This window comes from Prunus dulcis, chromosome 7 (genome assembly GCF_902201215.1).
Source record: "Prunus dulcis chromosome 7, ALMONDv2, whole genome shotgun sequence".
In the NCBI taxonomy this organism is placed as follows: domain Eukaryota; kingdom Viridiplantae; phylum Streptophyta; class Magnoliopsida; order Rosales; family Rosaceae; genus Prunus; species Prunus dulcis.
Window position 1 is genome coordinate 13,046,436 of NC_047656.1, and position 19,656 is coordinate 13,066,091.

The 19,656-nt window shown below is 36.2% G+C and overlaps 1 protein-coding gene and 2 pseudogenes across 2 annotated transcripts; all 3 read right to left on the bottom strand.

The window, feature by feature from the left end:
- Positions 1-1,647: 1,647 nt before the first annotated feature.
- LOC117633879 (serine/threonine-protein kinase CTR1) lies at positions 1,648-9,472 on the bottom strand. 2 transcript variants are annotated; one of them, XM_034367708.1, is made up of 16 exons: positions 8,706-9,472; positions 7,475-7,776; positions 7,242-7,386; positions 6,816-6,919; positions 6,269-6,477; positions 4,993-5,397; positions 4,778-4,818; positions 4,619-4,687; positions 4,415-4,515; positions 4,191-4,275; positions 3,969-4,067; positions 3,618-3,686; positions 3,395-3,526; positions 3,066-3,160; positions 2,774-2,968; positions 1,648-2,086 (listed from the first exon to the last, which is right to left on the bottom strand). In XM_034367708.1, the coding sequence occupies exons 1-15, from the start codon at positions 9,270-9,272 to the stop codon at positions 2,860-2,862; spliced, it is 2,532 nt and encodes an 843-aa protein (XP_034223599.1). In that variant the 5' UTR covers positions 9,273-9,472; the 3' UTR covers positions 1,648-2,086; positions 2,774-2,859. The 2 variants fall into 2 exon arrangements, with proteins under 2 accessions (XP_034223599.1, XP_034223600.1); XM_034367709.1 differs by lacking the exon at positions 4,993-5,397.
- A 2,780-nt stretch (positions 9,473-12,252) lies between these two features.
- Positions 12,253-12,920, bottom strand: LOC117635403 (annotated as a pseudogene).
- A 3-nt stretch (positions 12,921-12,923) lies between these two features.
- LOC117635404 lies at positions 12,924-14,086 on the bottom strand (annotated as a pseudogene).
- Between the last annotated feature and the right edge of the window lie 5,570 nt (positions 14,087-19,656).

Sequence of the window (19,656 nt, forward strand, 5' to 3'; positions counted from 1 at the left end):
TGAGATGCTAAAAGAGTATGTATTAGCTTTCTACTTTTGTTTTCTCCATTGCACTTGGGGAGCAAAAATAGAAACCTGCTAAACTGAGTGACTAACCTTCACAATTTATATAAAGTCATTACATGTTGAAGCGTAATTGGGAGAACATTCGCCACAAAATTAGCCCAAATTAGGCTTCAACAACACCCAAGTATTTTTTGGTCGATCACTCATAAATAGTCAATCTTGCAACCATTTTGAGACAATTTTGTCAAAAAAGTCACGTCAAAAAAGGCACGTTAAAGCACTAGGACCCCTTCCCATCGCAATCCCCAGGCTCCCTCCATTCGTTCCAGTCGTAGTTGAAAAATCCCAACAGAATTAAATCCCCTTAACCCACCCAACTCCCCGTTTCTCAACTACCCAAATTGAACCTCTCCATTTCTCTCTTCCTCATCTTTTTCTTTCCCTCTTTACTTCTCTAGTATCTGTCTCTCTCTCTCTCTCCCTGTACCTTCATTTCTGTCCGAACATATGTCAATTAAAAAGTTGAGAAGTCTATTTTTACAATTGAATTCCCCTATATCAATGGTTCAAAGGAAACATCAGCAATAAAGCATCCATGAATCAGACAAACAAATCAAGTGGGCTGTCTTTAGTTATGATCCACAATTATATGTTTGCTCTTGTGGAGCTCTGCCCACTCCATGTTCAAATGTGGTTCAGAGCGTCCTATCTCAAAGTATCTTGAAAACTGATAATTAGCTTTACAATTTAGGCTTAACTGCTATAGTACACTTTAAAACATTGGTCAAATCCCAATTTACCTCCTTAAAGTTAAAATAACCCATTTCGCCCTATTGACCAAAGTTTAATGTTCCACATTGCCTCATACCGGTGATTCCATAAAGTTTGACAACATGACAAGGATATTTTAGTAATTTTCTGCACCTACATCATTTACTCCAATTTGAATGGGTACTTTGCATTATCTGGTGTTTTTTTTGGTAAGGATTCTCTGGTTTTATTGACGTTCACCACCCCACTCGTCACCTCTTCGAAATGACCACAGCACACTAATCACATGCATGCCTCCCGACTAGACAAGTTCATTTTGTTCAAAATCCAACGACCAGAAACAGAGGTCCAAAATTTATATATATATATATATATATATATTTTGGTCAAAATAATTTTATAATATTTCCAGACAAGTACTACGAATATATCACAGAATCTGTTGAGCAAGCTTTTTTAGGACATTCTTCAATAAGTATTTAAGTTGAGAATTGATTACATACTTCTAATTTCAACCGTTGAATTGCATCTAAGAGACTACCAACACATTTAATAAATGCAATCCAACATCCAAGATTAAAAGTATAAACCAATCCTCCACTTAAAAATACTTATTGGAGAATCTCCCCACATTTTTAGTAAGAAACTTCTTACTCTGCCGGACCACACACGGGCGTCACGGGCCTATAATATAACGTTCAACATTTTTTTTGAAAAATTGCTAATAGTCGTGTAAAGTCTGCATTCTATAATATTAGGATTTGATCGGAAAAACTTTTTTGGGCTGCTTTAAGCAAAGCAAAACGAATAAAAGCACACGGCTCAATAATTCCTATTATAAATTACAAGGAAAAATTTGCTGCAAACTACTTTAAGTAGATAATTTCTCTGCTTATTATAATCTGCAACATGCTGCAAACTACTTGAAAAAAATGATCACAAGACAATGCGTCCATGATCAATCAGACCGTTGTTGAGATGCTAAAAGAGTATGTATTAGCTTTCTACTTTTGTTTTCTCCATTGCACTTGGGGAGCAAAAATAGAAACCTGCTAAACTGAGTGACTAACCTTCACAATTTATACAAAGTCATTACATGTTGAAAGACAACGTCAAGTTGTGTACCATGATGGGAAAGCTGCTACCTGATTCTAGTCGCACTCTTTTACATACAAAAATTATGAATAGAAATGATACAACTTTCCCAAGATGGCGTGACAGGACAGTTTTTCGGTGGACTTCTATGTGTAAGAAGTGATGGCGATAAAGAATACTGAATTGGAGATTAGAACAGAACTGTACAATGGTTCTGCAGCCAGAGAACAAGCATCAGAAATTTACACATACAAGTTTAATATACAGGAAATTGACCAAGCAAAAGAAATAAAAGAAATATTTGAAGTAAACAACACTCAAGCGTGCGGATAGCACATGCACTCGGGGTAAATAGAAAGTTTTATTGCAAGCCCTCGAAACCCAAATTTGAACGGTATTTTATCCACAGCTACCAGAAGCTGTTAAATGAGCGCATGTGCACGCGCAGTTAAATGACAGTCCTAACAGGTTTGTATCCACAAAATACTAGAGGAAGATGTTACGTGATGTTCTGATTAGTGAGGTCACAGTACCAGCAGGCTACACACGACTGTTAAAGGAAGCATGAAGTTGCATGCTGTTCCAATTAGCACACAAAAAAGAGGCAACAGTCCGCACAGGCTGCATGCACATGATGATTACAGAAAGCATGGAGTTACATGCTATACTGATCAACTAGCATATAAAGAAAGAGACAACAGGATTCCATGCACACCGCATGAAGTTACACGCTGTTGGATTAGGTTAAACTTGAATTGCATACGGGTTGAAATTGTGTGGCTGTATAAAGATCCCACGCTTCACTATTTCTATACCAATCTTAAGATACCTATGTCATTACTAGTCCAAGAATAGGGCACTACTCAATTTTGGAAAACTGAAATGGAAATTTTAGGCATACCCGAGACTATGAACAGCATGCATGCCTGCCAGACATCACTTCTCAAAAGAATGCTGTATTATGTGCATGAATAAGCATTCGCCCATTCAGCTGAGTAATGGCACGCCTGGACGACTAGGTTGAGTCGCCGGAGGTTTAATCAACGGCATCAAAGATTCCATGATACTAGCAAATGAAGGTCGTTTCCAGGGCTCACTGCAGTATGACCATTGTTATTAAAGAAAAGTATTGAAAGGGGAGATTTGCATACAGACGTTAATCTAATATATGAAAATTAGAATCTCAAACTCACTTGGCCCAGCAAGCCTCAATGATCGAAGCCACTTGAGGATTCAAATCAAGTGGAATCTCAAGCCTTTTGTTCTTAAAACCAACAGCTGCCACAACCTACACAACATATAAAAGAAACACTATGTATCATCATGATGTATGAACTCATGTAAAAGTATACAACATACACATTTCAGTAAAATTCTCAACTGAAGGAGAAACTGTAAAGAATAATGTAAAACATTTTCATAGTTACATTCCCCGTTCTAATCTATAATATAAGAGCATAACACAGACTATATGTATGGATGTACACTTCCATCATTCAACTTATTAACATGAAAAACAAACCTGTGCTGGATTTAAATTACCCCACGGCTGTTGCAGTGTAGCTAGTTCCCACAATATTACACCAAAACTGTAAACATCTGACTTCTCATTTGACGGTTCATCACGCAGGACTTCCGGTGCCATCCATTCCGGCTAATAATTTTCAATTTTCAATTGTCATGAACATGTAAAGCCACCTTAAAATGAAAACCTTCAGGTTCTTGTCTAGTTTTAAAGAACTTACAGTCCCAGCAGCTGACTTTGATGAGAGAAAAGTGTTTGCCTTTAAACGGGAAAGACCAAAGTCACAAACCTACAAATGAACAGGCAAGACAAATTGTATAAACAAAATGGCAATATTACAGTAAGTAAATAAATGGAGGTAAGCTTATAGTCATGCTCCATTCCAAATACATAAAAGTACTTAATAGTGGGGCGCATGCCACTAAAAATTGAACTTATGAGAGCCATGAGAAATCATGAAGCAACAAGATTCTTTCACCAAGCTCATTAAACATTAAGATAAAATTGACAATGCATTCCCAGCACCCAAACCACAAGCAAAATAAATGTGGGTGAGCTTAAGGATCCTCACCTTCACTGTATATTTTTTGTCCACCAACAGATTTGGAGATTTTAAGTCTCGATGAACAATAGGAGGATTGCGTCTATGAAGATAATTCATTCCTTTTGCCTGTGTGAAACAATTCAAATCATGTAGCCAAAAATATTGAATAAAAACTTAAATATGTAAAGAGAAAGGAAGAATAAGAAGCCACAGAAAAGAAAAGAAATTATGGATTCTTCAAATGCACACCACATCGTAAGCCATATTCAACCGGCGCTTCTCATCCAATGCCTCCATTGCACCAGGTTTATGCAAAAGCCTATACAAGCTACCTCTGCAGTTTAGCCCATAATTTAGATCATTAAACAATTGTAAAAGCTCTTGATGCAGCCTAAATGTCTAATAGGCATCAAGTTCCTATTTGAGGGGGCGGTAGTAGGGGAAGGAGTGGATGTAAGAGGAAATCATAAAACCTTGATAAATATTCTGTCACAATGGACAAGTTTGGGGGCTTCGTAACTGCACCCATAAAGAGAACAATATTTGGATGCCGCAGCCGTTTCATTATAGTAACCTAGCAAACAGAAAAAGCCATGCTGCATATCAAAATCAAGACAAAGAAATTCACACTGCAATCAATTATGTTTTTAAAATTTCAATATGTTGCTATTACAAACCTCTCTCAAAAATTCTTTAAAGCGTTCGGCATGAAAGTCTTGCTCCATAAGAATTTTCACAGCAACATCCTTAAAAGTACAACTTTTTATCAGTCCTATGAATGAAGGGATAAGAATAAGATTTCATGAGCCCAGAGTATAAACAGATTAGGTGCTTACGGAGCCATGCCAATCGGCACGATGAACAGTTCCAAAAGAACCTGCAAATGCACGATATCAGATTTCACATCCTCATATACGAACTCAATTTTATGAAATGCATGAAGAGAGAATATGAGCTCTTCAAGCTATCTTTTTTAATTTTTCATCTCCAAGCTATTAAATGACTTTCATGATTGTACTCTAAATGATAGTTAAAAGGGGGGGTAAAATACCTGCACCAATTCTATCTTTTAGTACAAGATCATTCCATGGGATGTCCAAATCCTCTATATCGAATGTGAGCTCTTTACTTGGTTTACTAGGAACCAGTTGAACTCCCTCGACAAACCTCGAGCCTTTAGTTGTATCCACTCTTGAAACATCTCTATGCCCTATGGGTGGTATACGCTTTAGAGGGATTGGATCTTTTACCATGCCTGGTGTGTGTACAATGTTTTGAGAAGGGTTAAATAATTGGGGATTTCTATCTTCAAAACTCAGCTGAGAAACTTTTGCATACATAGAAGTATTGTCATTGAGACTTGAAACTAGTAAAAGGTTGTTTCCATCTGTAATCTTCCTATCTAACTGTTTAGGATACATAGAGAATTCCTTATTGTCCTCGTCAACAGCACTTCCTGTGATGATGGAAAACAATCATCCGTGAACTGGAATGTCATGATGATGAATGCCAATTTACAGAATAAAAACATAGACATTCCGATTATCCATTCTGTAAGAGCTCAGAATCATCCCAGTTGTTTGACATTAAAATTGTATGTATCCCAAGTTCCCCCCAACCCCAAAGAATCAAAAGAAAAGAACTAAAAATGTCAAACTAAATGATGCATCAGCAGAACATACCATCTCTGCTCGTTTATACCAAATTCAAAACTGAAACAAACCTCAAAGAATATCCATTGGGATTTTTACAAGTTGTACCTAAAAAAACCCTAGATGTACTACCTACACCAGAGAAAATATAATATCAACACAAAGGGTATAGAGCATGGAGTGAGATGCTGATGTATCCAACTTTATTTGCATAGTTTTTATCAGGTTCTCCAAACTGTAGATGAACAGAAAGATACGTGATGCATCCAGGCTTATCCTGATCTACTTTTAGGATTCTCCTGATTGATGTATCCGTGTCATACTGTACCTGAATCCTATATCCATGTCTATGCTTAATATTATCTGATTTAGCAAGGACATATTGTCATTAAAAAAAATTCAATAGTTGATCATATATAAATTTAAAAAAACGTTAATACAACACCAGTTGGTTATATGCATGCCCATAAAATATTTCTCTTTTTTAATAAATTTAGTCGAGAGCTTGAGATGATTAAACTTCGAGCAGATATAAAACTCCAAACTGTTATGCTAAGCAGATCATAACAGTGAAATAAAATCTTGATCATCAAAAAATGATAAAATGAACAGATAAGCCACCACAACATGGACTTGTATATGCGCATGTCATTGATTTGAAAAATAAACAGTCACCTGCAGAAGCTTCATCAAATACAAGATTAAGCGATTGACAGTCCGAGAAATACTGTTTGGCCAGTGACCTGAAATCAATGGTAGGTTCAACTGGTTTTAGTCTTGGAAAGCGCAGCGGTGAAGAAATTGCGATGGATGATGGACCATTGAGCAAGGAATCGGGCTCGCATAAGTAACCTGGATTTGCAATCAAATCTACTAAATACTCCCTGAAGTGAAACAAAAACACCATGTTATATGTCTCCACCAATTTGATAACAAGGGAATGAAATTTTGAACAATCCTATTCTCCAAATAGAGAAATATTATATCCAAATTTAATTTGATCATGTTGTTTTATTATATAATTCTTTTTGGCATACAGAATCTATAGCCTTGGATTAGACTATCAACCAAGAAATTCAAACAGATACAAAGATCATAAATAACTTATTTCCATACAGTAACTTGGATGACTTATGCAGTTATGCACCATGCAACTCTGAAAAGTAAATTATATTAGTAGTTTATAACATTCATAGATACAAAAGTTAATAAAACTGCATACCTGTCAAGCCCAAACCGGACAAGACAAGAGGAAGCATCATCTCTTGTGCAATATTTACAGCCTTTGGCAATTCGACATGATAGATCAATTCTGTCAGCTAGCACCTTCAAAGATCAGACATGAACCTTGTTTGAATCATATCATGGACCATATGAATAATTTTAAAAGCACAAAGATTGCCTTATATGGGTTACAATTTCTATTCATTCTTATCAAATTAAAATTTCAAAACAAAAGCACACATGAATTTATGAAATTACATACTGTTTAACCAGCAAAAACAACAAAAATAGTTTTGTTTATAACAAATAAGAGAGAACAAGTCCATATTTCTATTTAAAATAATAGCTCCAACAACAAAATAGATCAAGCTGAATACATTTCTGCCAAGGATACCGAATATATCATGTTAAATAGGAACCTTACTTTGAATAATAAAGCACGATGTCTACAGAGACCAACAGAAAGGCTGCCTATTGGAACAACAACAGATCCTAAGCAATCTTTCAGATCATCGCTGCTCTCCCTCCATATGGGGACAAATTCATCCTCTCCTACAGAAGCTGAACCCCTTGTGATAGAAATAAGAACTCAGTTACATATGAATGCCAAACATAGATGTTCCAGAAAGATGAGGATAGAATGTACAGACAACTTACCCCATGCGGTTGCATACAAGTTTTGCCAGCTGATCTACTATCTCTTTTGTAGTTATGCAAGTACAAGAAAGGCTGAAGACCCTATTTTGGAGTTCCTTTAAGCTGGGATCACTACGTCGATCAATTAAAACCACTTCAATAGAAGAACCAATGCCAGGATCAACAGACCTTAATGATTCAATTGATGGTATACGACCATTCTCTTGCATATCAGTGCACACAGTCCATACATACGGATCTATTCCATGAATTAGGTAAAATCCATCAGGCACTATGTCAAAGTACGATAGGCAGCCATTCACCTGATACACATTATATCAATAGGATAGGATTAATCCATTTATCACCAGAAAATGCAAACAAAATGTACGAACAATGATGTTTCAAAAGCATTTCTTAAACTCCTTTAGCTTTCTGAGAAATTTTGGGCGAGGAAGTGGAATATATGATCTCTTGTTAGATATCTGACATGCAATGTTGTTAGGCTATGAATCTGGACCACACAACATGATTTTACCATACCTTACAAGAGAAAACTATTCCTAACATACCAATAGACCCATATCCATAGTTATATTTATTACAAAAACTTAACTTCCATAACAAACAATTTTAGTAAGTGAAATCTTAATTCATTGACAACATTCTACAAGAATTTATTAATCTATCTTTCCAGTTACTGTAAGGTCAGACCCAAAGAGGCATTACATTTCCGAATTCCAATACTGACTATTTCCTCTTGCATAACAGTTTTGTCACTTTATTAAATTAGTTTTACCTTAAAGATGTAAATCCACTCATAAAACTGAGCTGCAACCTAACATAGGATCACACAATGCTGCATAACACATTTTTCTTAGAAATTGAATACGATAATGTAAGAAATGCCCATTTGGTTTAACTGAGGTCATACATTGTTCAGTGATCAATTGCTTGCTCAAGCAAAATAGGCTAGGTTGTGAAAGAAATCAGTTCCATCATGAACATTGTTTTCTTGTTTGATGTGAAGCATGTGAAGGGAATGGAATAATATAGGGCATTTGAGATATAATGTTAGTTTATCAATATGATTAAGACAAAATTCGTAAGACACTAAGAATTCAGCTCAAAAGACGTGAAAATGAGCATATAAATTGACTGAATTAACAAAGCAAAGCAGCAAACCAAACACCCAATGTAACATAGCATATCAAAAATATCCATTGAGGACAGAAAGCACATGAAACCCTACCCAAAACCGATGCGAAACAGCGTCAACGGAGCCGGACGACCTCGATGACGATACATCCGGCACTAGATCCAAGAAATTGGGATCATCGGTGCAAGTGGCCTCCGACGACAGCCGAAGAGCCAAAGCCAGCTGCAGCTGATAACTCTCCTCAGTCTGCTGAGCCCAGCTCTTCCCCGAAGACGAGCCACCGCCACCGGTGGTCCCTACAGCTCCATCCCCACCTTTCATTCGAAATTCACCACCTCCACCAACCTTGAACACATCGTCGGGCACGTACCCGAACCCATCGATCTCATTCGCCGCTGTATTCGATAGAGTCGGAGCGTAGTATTCACCGGAGAGCGAGCTCTCACCGAAACTGCTCCCACTCGACTGCCTCTGTAACCCGACTGACGAGTACGGGTTCCCGACCCGATTCGCCCGAAAATCCGCTCCAGTTTCCCACTCGAATCCTCTCTCAGCTTTTCCTTTGTTGTTCTTGCTCTCCGAATCGTAAAACGCCGCCGTCTGGTCGTCGGGGACTTGGCTCAGAAGCGTGTAGTTCGATCTCCTACCGGGCATTTCCATCGAGACTTTGGAGAAATCGATTCGTCACAAAACCCTAGAAACTCTTAAACCCGCCATCGTTGAAAACAAAAAGGTCACAGGACTCAGAGGACTTCAGAGAAGGTCGAGTTTCTCTCTCTATAATTTTCCACTGTCGGAGAGAGAAAAAGCGAAAGCGGTGGTGAGGTTTTCATTTGGTGGCGTAATCGTAAATATTGTTTCAATTTTTTTCCTTTAAAAAAAACTTAATTAAAAGTAATTAATATTAATTTTGGATTGTGCTTTTCGGTGCGTGCTTGCCCCAGACCCCATTTTGCCTTCTCACACGCTTGATCAAGAATTCCTTGTTTCCTTTTTGTCTGTGGCTCATGGCTTAACACGCGAGTGATTAATTGTTGTTTAATTGGGTTTGGGGGGCAATTTAATGATTGGGTTAGGACAGTTAGGTGGTGATTTATTATTAATTTTCTTTTTTTGAGGTACATGCATGATTTCAATTTTTGGTACAAAAGTTGGGTGGGGTTCAATGCATCTTTGTTTCTTTTTCATTTTAAGGATTTTCTTTCTTTGTCATGGTATTTGGTATGTACGTCATTCTTTATATTATTTTCCACGGATTATTTATTTAAATGATTTTCAAATTTATATATGAGTTGCATTTTAATCTCTTAATTAAATTATTTGTTTAAATGGTCTACTAATTCTATATTAATCGGCGATTTAATCCTATCATTATATTCTGTCAATGTTGTCATCAAATATAAGAATAAAATAGTCATGCTAAATAAATTAAAAACTAAAAATCAAAAGAAAAAGAACCTCTCCCTCTCCCACCTCCTAGTCCCTAGCTCGATAACCATCGCCCCATCTTCTCCTCCACGCACCCCACCCTCTCTTCCCCTCCCTCCCTTCCTCCCTCCATGTCCCCTCCTCATCTCTCCCTCTATCTCTCTTTTCTCCATTTCTCTCTTCAAACAAACCCAGACCTATGTAGACGCATCTTCGACCTCTCTACTAAATTTAGGAAACTGAAGGCGGAGGGGAGAGAGAGGTTTGGTGGTTGGTTTTTTTTTTTTTGGGGTTACTTTTTGTTGTTTTTTTAATTCTTTTATAATTTTTAATTAATTTAAAAAATAAACAAAATTTTGTATTAATTTTTAACCATATCTTTTATTTTTTTAGTTGTTAAACGTCTTATTTACTCCCACAAATGACATATGCTGCTCACATGACTAAAATTAACAGAAAATGTAACAGTAGGACAAATTCGTCGATTAATAAAGAGTTGATGGACCATTTGAACGAATAATTTAATTGAGGAACTAAAATAAAATTGGGTATAAATTTGAGAAGCATTTGAGTAAATAACCCTATTTTCCCCATTAAGCATTTTCCGCAAATGACATAAATTATTAAAAGAATGGCGTCATTATAACATGAACTCTACTCGCATCATCCACTTTGTGTTTTTTGGATATTTGTTTCTAATGGTAAAATTAGTATTAAGTAATGTAATTTGAGTATTATTTCTAGAATTAGAAGTGTTGAATCATACGTAAAAGTGAGTTACGTCAATTGGCTTTTGAATTTGAATCTCCCTCTTTTATGTTAGAGTAGGTGGTGACGTACACGCAATGTGCTTTGTCAGAATTATCGTTTCTCCAATTAACTTTGACCAATAACATTGTATCTAAGACTCGGGTTTGGGTCTGATCTTTGTGACGTCAGAGGAACCCTCATAAAATGGGTTAACTAACTTCATTTAATTGGTCCATTTTACATAACCATAAACAATGTTGTCTTTGGTTTCTTGCGAGAAATGTTTGCCATGAGGCGCAAGTTCAGTGTGATCTTTGTGACGTTAGAGGAAGCCTCATAAAGCCGGTTAACTAAACTTCATTTGATTAGTCCATTTTACATAACCATAAACAACGTTGTGTTTGGTTTCTTGTAAGAAATGTATGTCCAGAGGCTCGTGTTGGGTGCAATGTTTTTGACGATAATCTTTGTGACATTAGAGGAAACCTCATAAATTAGGTTAACTAAATTTCATTTGATTGGTCCATTTTACATAACCATAAACAACGTTATGTTTAGTTTATTGCGAGAAATGTCTGGCCCACAAAAAATGAAGTTGCCAATGGACGCTTCCTTACCTTTTAGACAATTAGGTGCATCATTTTTTGCCGTATATGATTGGGGAGCCCATATTTGGTCAATGTTCATAAGTTACTATAGAGAGCTATGCTACAGTTTAATTGGTGTACAATTTATGGTCATAGATAATTGGTGAACCCGTATTCAATCAGTGGTAATAAATTACACTAGAGAACTATGTTGCAGTCAATTGGTGTATGTGGGGAACCCCTATTTCATCAATAGTCATAAATTAAAATGGAGAGCTATGATGCAGTCAATTAGTATATGATTTTTGGCCGCGGATAATTGGGGAACTCGTATTTGGTGAATGGTCATAAATTACCCACATTCAAATGGGCAATTCACATTAGCAAAGTTTTTTCATTGCATCAATATAATAGTATAATTGCACTCTCTTAATAGAAGGCACTCCTTTTGTTTTACCACATTGATAAAAGGTCACGATGCTTTTAGTAATTATGGATGTGAGAGAGTCATAACTTAAGATAACACCAGTCTCGTGTTGAGGGTGATATGATATCCACAATAGCGAAGATGACATCAAAGAGCTTCACATTATCGCCTTTTTGAGATGTGTCACTTCTTTGAACACTGTATCCTTCTCAAATAGAGCCTGTCCAATGCAATCACCTAATTACTATTATTATTTTAATCTCAGATACTTCATAAGATAAAACATGGATAATTTCTTATGAGATTTAGAGCGAATTATGGGACAAACAAAACACAATATGCATCTAATACAAAATCACAGCAACACCTCTAGCAAGTTATACATTGCAATTCAAATTCTATGATCAGGTCTCGAGACGGCAGAGTTACATTGCTTGCTAAACAACATTTATATACTGGCATCATGGCCTCTCGGAGATTGTGACTGTAAACGACATTGTACAGCACCGTAAATCTCATCAGTTTCAGTCATTGCACCATTTATAGTGAGATGAAGGATGAGTGAAATTCTGAGTTCATCTTTGATCGTCCTGATATGTTGTTGGGTGAACGAATTGTTCCACATCAAGGTGTTCATGGCCGGTGCAACAAATAAAGGCTTGCTGAAATCCCATGTATATACAGAAACATAAGAAAAAGAAAGTTTCTTTTGAAATACTAACTTAAAACAACTTTATAAGGTAATGAGATTTCCAGAATGTTAAATATTACCTTGCCTAGTATGTTTGCTGATAATGGGGCAATAACCATGATATCAGCTCAACCGCGGAGCTCAATAGGAAGCAAGCTATCACCTGTTGTGTTCCATCTGGACCGTTCATCCTCATCGATGTAAAGTATTATATCCCTGGAGAGTGATGCTATATCAATGAAATGAAAAGATGCTTTTGTAGCAACTGCTCTTACTTCTGACCATCCAAAAAAACTACGGCAGAGGTGAGCAAACTTTGTGGCCGCTATACTTCTGCTAGCAACGAGGAGAATATGTGGCTTGCTCAGAGCAGCGTCAGCTTGCGTTGGCTCCCAATGAGAGATTCCAGGTCCAGCACAAGCCATAACCTATTCATGAGATGCCAACATGTTCTTAAAACAAAAGAAAATCAGGCTATACATCGTCACATTGTTGAAATCGTGACTGTAAAAGAGTCTTACAGTAGAGTGGATTATGGAAGGTTCAACCATTACACCACTGATTGGTGGGACGAGAAATTCCTTGTTCATCAATAGACATCATATGTCGCTCTATGAAGGGACTGCTCCACAATAAGGTGTTCATGGCTGGTGCGACAAAGAAAGTCTTGTTGTAATCCCATGCATGTACAACACAGGTGAGTATATAGTCACACAATCCCTCATCAATCTACACAAACATGGGACATCAATTATAAAATACATACACAAATGTAGGAGTACAAACTATAGATTTTAGACATTAAACTAGATAAAGTATAGCAAAGCCAAACAAACATACATTTATGTATACAATGAATGATATTAGGCCAAATTTACCAAAGCAAATTATTTTTTATTTTCCCTATTTGAGTGAAATGACAAGAATAGAAGGCAATCAAGAAGCAATATAATCCCCAACTCTAAAAGCATGAGCCTTCTCTGCTTTCTGCAATTCCTTGCAAGATCCAATTGCCTAAAAACAACTAAATTTCACTGATAAGTCCCAAATATAAAACAATTGTCAGCTTGTTGCCTTATGAATGAGATTTTTTTTTATCCATTTGATAATCTCAGAAAGTTGTATCTTATAAGGCTAATGCTACAATGTACTTTCAGTTTTAGCTAGGTATGACCTTTTCTACTATATACTAACTCAAAACAACTTTATAAAGTAATGAGACATCCATGTTATGAAATATTACCTTGCTCAGTGTGTTTACTAATAATGGAGCAATAACCATGATATCAGCCCAACAGCGAAGCTCAATGTGAAGCACGCTATCACCCATATTGTTCTAACTGGACCACTCATCCTCATCAATGTATAGAATTACATCATTGGGAAGTGATGCTCTATCAAGGAAATGCAAAGCTCATCCCGTGGCAACTGCTTTTACTTCTGCCCATGGAGAAAAACTATGGCAGAGGTTACCAAACCTTAAGGCAGCTACACTTCCAGTAGCAGCAAGTAGAATCTGTGGCTTACTCGTAGCATCATTGACTTGTATTGGCTTTGATCCTCCATAACTCCCAACTTCAGAGCAAGCCATAACCCTATTCCACAGATGCCAACCTGTTCTTAAACAATTCACCTAAAATATGAAAAGGTGATTACTACATAATGCCTAAATTTAATAACACAACGAGACAATCCATAATGAATTTGAACCAATTGCACATTCTTAAGCGCATATATGAGTGATCCACATGCCCAAGAAAACCAAAAAGAAAAGGCAGCCATGTTGAGAAAATTAAAATATGCATGTAGTGCTATAAAACAGATGATATATGTAGGTAACCACAAACCCCAAAAAAAAAAAAAAAAAATTCTAGTCAACCAGACATATTTTCCAGCTAGCTACTTCGTTCCCTGCACCATAAAACTCAACTCAAAAAAAGTATTTCCATTTATGTTCTTTACATGATAACTCATTCCCAGTCAAGTATATTGTTGAGGGCCAATTCAAGCCAACTCTAAAATGTTCAAAATTTTAGTCTAAATAGACGACCCTCTTAATTTCTCCAAGACAAGAAACAATTCAATACCAAGAACAACTTTTTTCACCAAGATACACTAATACTTAGCAAACTTAGAGTGAAAATTTAAATAACGGGTTGGATTCTGCATTCATCTTATCCCATATTCTTGCAAAAAAAGATCGAAAGTGACACTCTTAGACAACCCATTTAAGAACTTAATAAAGAAATGCCAGAAAACTACTAAACTTGCTTATTAGAAAAGCAATAACATGCCAAGCTTCAATGATAATAAAACAATTTCTGAAAGGAAAACTGTGTAATTAAAGATCCTGCTAAATTAATTGGGCTTCCAAGGAATTGACCTTTCCACTTAACTGTGCTGCAATGAAAATGAAATGGAATTTCGTGCTGATATTGAAAAGAAGCCTCTGAAGCTTTGGTTATTACTTTCTCAGTGACTTACTATCAAACACATTCGCCACATTTATACAAGAACGATCTTTTTTCCCTCCTCAGTCCTACAAACTAACAAACAAGTTACATAGCTTCCCTGTTTAACTAACTCTTAACTAACTTGCTGACGTGGCCGGTTTGAAGTCTATCATTTCAACCAGGCAAGATCAATGATTCATCTATGAAATCTCTCACTAACAGGCAACCGTCCGCCATTGGATTTAATCGGAGAAGTATGCATTGGTTGGTGGGCTGGTGGAAGAAGGTGGTGGATGTTATGATGGTATTTTTTCCATACCTCATTATTTCCAAAATGGCAAATATGAACTTCACCTTTTCCCTTTCCCACCCTTCAAATATTCTATTTAAACCCAGCTCCCCCCACCCAGCTCACAAATAAGTGCAAGTTCATACATTTTCATTAACAATCAAGTTGTGACTTGGGGGTCTTCAGTTGAAGTACAACAGTTTTTTTGTTATTATTTATGCATAGATTTCACGTCACTTAAAATATGTTACTAATCTAACCCATCTAACATGTTATATCACTTTAATATTGATAATATAGCATAAAGTGCTTTTGATAGGGTTTGGTATAAAAACTTAGAAGTGCTTATGGGTCATAGAAATACTTTGTGAAGAATCACATGTTATATGCTTTTTCATAAAGCACTCCCAAGTGCTTCTAAATTTCTTATGAAAATTTCAACGTTTTTATAATAACAATACTTTTCAGAAGTGTTTATAAATTATGAGCAAAAATGCTTCTTAGAGAAGTAGTCCTAAACGAATCCTATAATCAAATTAATTATGAATATTTGATTTGTTAAAACAACAAATTATCATATTTTCATTGAAAGTTTTGATTAATATCTTATTTGTTATTGGGCTAATGACAAAAGACACCCTACAGGTTTGGAGTGGTTCTCAATATGGATCCCAGGGTATCAATTTTATCAATTTACACCCTAACGTTTTCAACATCGTCTAATTTCATCCTTATGTTAAGTTGGCTGTGTGGTCAATCGTTAAATGATGACGTGGCACCCGTGAGACTCACCCCACCAACGGACTGACCATTCCACATACGAAATTCAAAGGGTATTTTGGGGTTGGAATCTTTTTTTATAAAAAATCGAAATTGGGCCCAATTTCGCACGATTAGCCTCTAACCCCATCAGTCATCGTCAACCTCACATTTAACCTAAGGCCACCTAAAACTCCATGGTTGAGAGTTGAGAGTTGAGAGCTACGATTTGGAAGAAGTGAGCAGCCCAAATGGTTTATTCGACTATAATGGCCCGTTAACCCAAAAAAGAAAGAAGAAATGGAGGAACATGCGATGGTGTGTTGGTGTAGTAAAAATGCGAGAATTCGAACCTCTTTGACAATTTCGAATCCTGGGAGGCGATTTGTTATGTGTACAAAGGTAAAAAAAACTGGACTTGAGGTAAAATATGAGATTTTGAATTGTAGCAGGTGCAAATATGAATTTATAGAGTGAGCTTTGTGCAGGGTAGATGAGGTAGTAATTTCTAGAGAATTCACTAGCAAAGGCAAGATGCAGAGAAAAGGTTCTTTCGGCAGTATTGGTGATGTCATAGATCCTGATTGCAAGGTTCATATTTGGAGGGAATGATGGATCAAGTAGAATGAGGGATTTTAGGAATGTACTGTGCTTTTGGTGTAATGTACGGTGCCTTTGGTTATGTAATGGGAGTGAGCATTTTGGCTATGTAACGAGCATTGGAATGTGAATGATGTAATTTGCACACAATGTGATGTTTTGGTAAAGCAAGATGTAATCAGACTTTTGATATGTACAAAATCAAAATCTTCATTTTAACAAATTGTTTCTACATACAAATTTATTTCCACTTGCAGCATGACAACAAAATAGGGCACAAAATAACATTGACAACCTTCTAAATAACAGAATCTGTCTTCCAAAAAAACAGAACCTGCCTTCCAAAATAACACAAGCTATCTTCCAAAATAAGCCAACTTGTCTTCCAAAATAACCCAACCAGCTAAAATTGTCTTGTGAATCCAAAATAACATAACCTAACAAGCTAATACAAGTATGTGATTTCAAAATAACAACAAGGACACGTGTGCATTTCAAAAGGACTAATTGCAAGATCGTCATCATTCCTTGCTCAAGTTTGATACTCCCAGCACCACATGTCGTTTCCTCAATACATAATAATTTCCAGTTGATGCAGAAGAAGCAAATGTTGATGATGGAGCAGCTAAATCACTTGGTGGTATATTTGAACTCCCAGCTGCAGTGGTGTCCTTTCTCTTCCATTTTCCTTTCTGCACAACTTTAGCAGGCTTAACGCGCCTTGTTCTTGAACTGGGACCAACTTCACTTGTTTCAATAGTTTGCTAGGTTAAGACAAAAAATAATATGTAGTTAGTTGCAGGATTCTATCTAAAAACATGAAAGTAACAAGTGTTCATCCTCAGATTTTTACCTCGGCCTTCTTTTTTTTCTTTTTTTTGAGGGGTAGATTCCTATGGCAAGTCCTTTTATTGTGGCAATTTCCTCCATATTGGCCACACTTCAATAAGTCTTGAACATGTGAAACAACATTAGCCTTCCTGCTTAACTCACCCTTATGTTGAGTCTTGCTATCTAGCTCTCATGCTTCCTTCCTTCTGGCCTTCTAGATTGTTTGGAGCATGAAGGAGGCACACATGGTGGCATATTAGTTCTATCCCACAACTCCATCCCATTAATAGGTAGTATGAGGTTTTTATATGCCTTGAAATATGTCTAAATAGAATAACATGCATCCATAAAATCCATTATGTTCACACCACCATTGTAATTTATAACTGCCACTGCATGAACACAAGGCCAACCAGTTAAATCTCATTCTCTGCAAGAACAAGTCCTCAAATCCAAGTCCACAATATGTTGTGATATCCCACCAGTACCAACTTGAAAATTGCCTCAACTTGACCACATAGTGACACAACCATCTGCTTTTACCTTCTTTCTCTCTACCTTCCTAAAAATCTTGAGGCAAATTGACTTTGTCCATTTCTTCATTTTGTCCCTTTTGCCTTGTATCCTCCTTATCAACTTACACCTAATTATCACAAGCATGGTCAGTATTTGCTTATCTCTGTATGCCAATATGAATGAGTTGAATGACTCACATAGATTGTTTAAAAAGTATATCACACTTTTCACATGAGTGCTGAAGTGTGATCGAGACCAGTGCCTGGGAGGATTTTCAGATTGAGTCAACCACTCATAAGCAACATTATCAAGATTTTTCAGCTCTTCCATCTGTCTTGCAAGGTGTGGAACAATTGTTGCTTTTAAAGCGCCCCAAAATTTGTCAGACAAAGCTTTTCTTTTGAATTGTAACCTGAAGTTTGTGAAAAGATGTCTTACACAAAACTTATGTTTATTGTTAGGAACAACTTGCTCAAAAGCAGGTAATAACCTTTTTTGCTTATCTAATATGAAAGTGTATCCAAACTGGTTAATAATTTCAACATCCTTTATCAGCAATTCCAGAAACCAAACCCATAAGTCCTTGCACTCAAATTCAATCACTGTTGGTCAAAAATAAAGATAATTGCTATATTTACAGAATTTCAAAAATAAAACTTCACTTTAAATTCAAATAAATACAAGAAAATAATGACAAGGAAAATTTTAAGAATACTTTACAGATGATTGAGGCTAGAATTTGGTTGTATCTCTTTAAGACGAAATTGTCTCCTCATATGTGCTTTTAGGATTTGCTTGGCAAACGTCTCCCAGGATACAACGATCGACTTCTTATTGAAGTAGCACTACAATCCCCAAGAAAAGCGAACTCAAACTTGTATATGAACTCTCTCTTACTAACTCACTATATTTATGAAAATACTCTAAAAACTATGAATGCTCTAAAAACTACTATGGTTGGATGACAATTAGATGAATGAAATGTTGTAAGACCTCTATTTATAGACAACAATGCCTCTGTTCAGAAAAGATGTGACTGAAAAATATCAACAAATGTGTCTTTTCCTGTTACAACTATAAGCCAAGAAGTGGAATGTTTCAATTACTATGAAACAGTGCAACTTTTCACATAAAGTTTTATTATTTTATTCACAAACAAAATAAATAATATTTTATTTTTCCTCGTTAAGAACATGACTATTCCCAATTGATACATACCAATTCGTAATAGTCATGTGCTTAAAATCACGGGTCCCACAATTTAATTTATATTCAATTATTAAAAAAATAAAAAAATATTATAATTTTCTAACAACCACTGCATACGCAATCACCAATGTTTCATTATTAACATCTATACCAACTGTTGCTAACAATTGCCCTCCATATACACTCTTAAAGAAGCAGCCATCCAATCCAATAATAGGTCTGCATCCAACAATAACTTTACTTTACATGCACCTAGACACACAGACAACCTTTGAAACACTGGATTACCCAACTGTTCATTGAAATCACATTGAACTTTCGTTGTTGTTCCTGGATTGGTCTTCCTTAACTCTTCACAATAATTCCAAATTCTAGAGTATTATTATGTGAATACTCCATCAATTTGCCTCAATGCCCCATATTTTGCCCTATAAATTTGTTGCCTAGAAACTCCAGTGTTATAGTCATTCTTCACACATGAGCTAATTGGTCAAGTTGGATTGG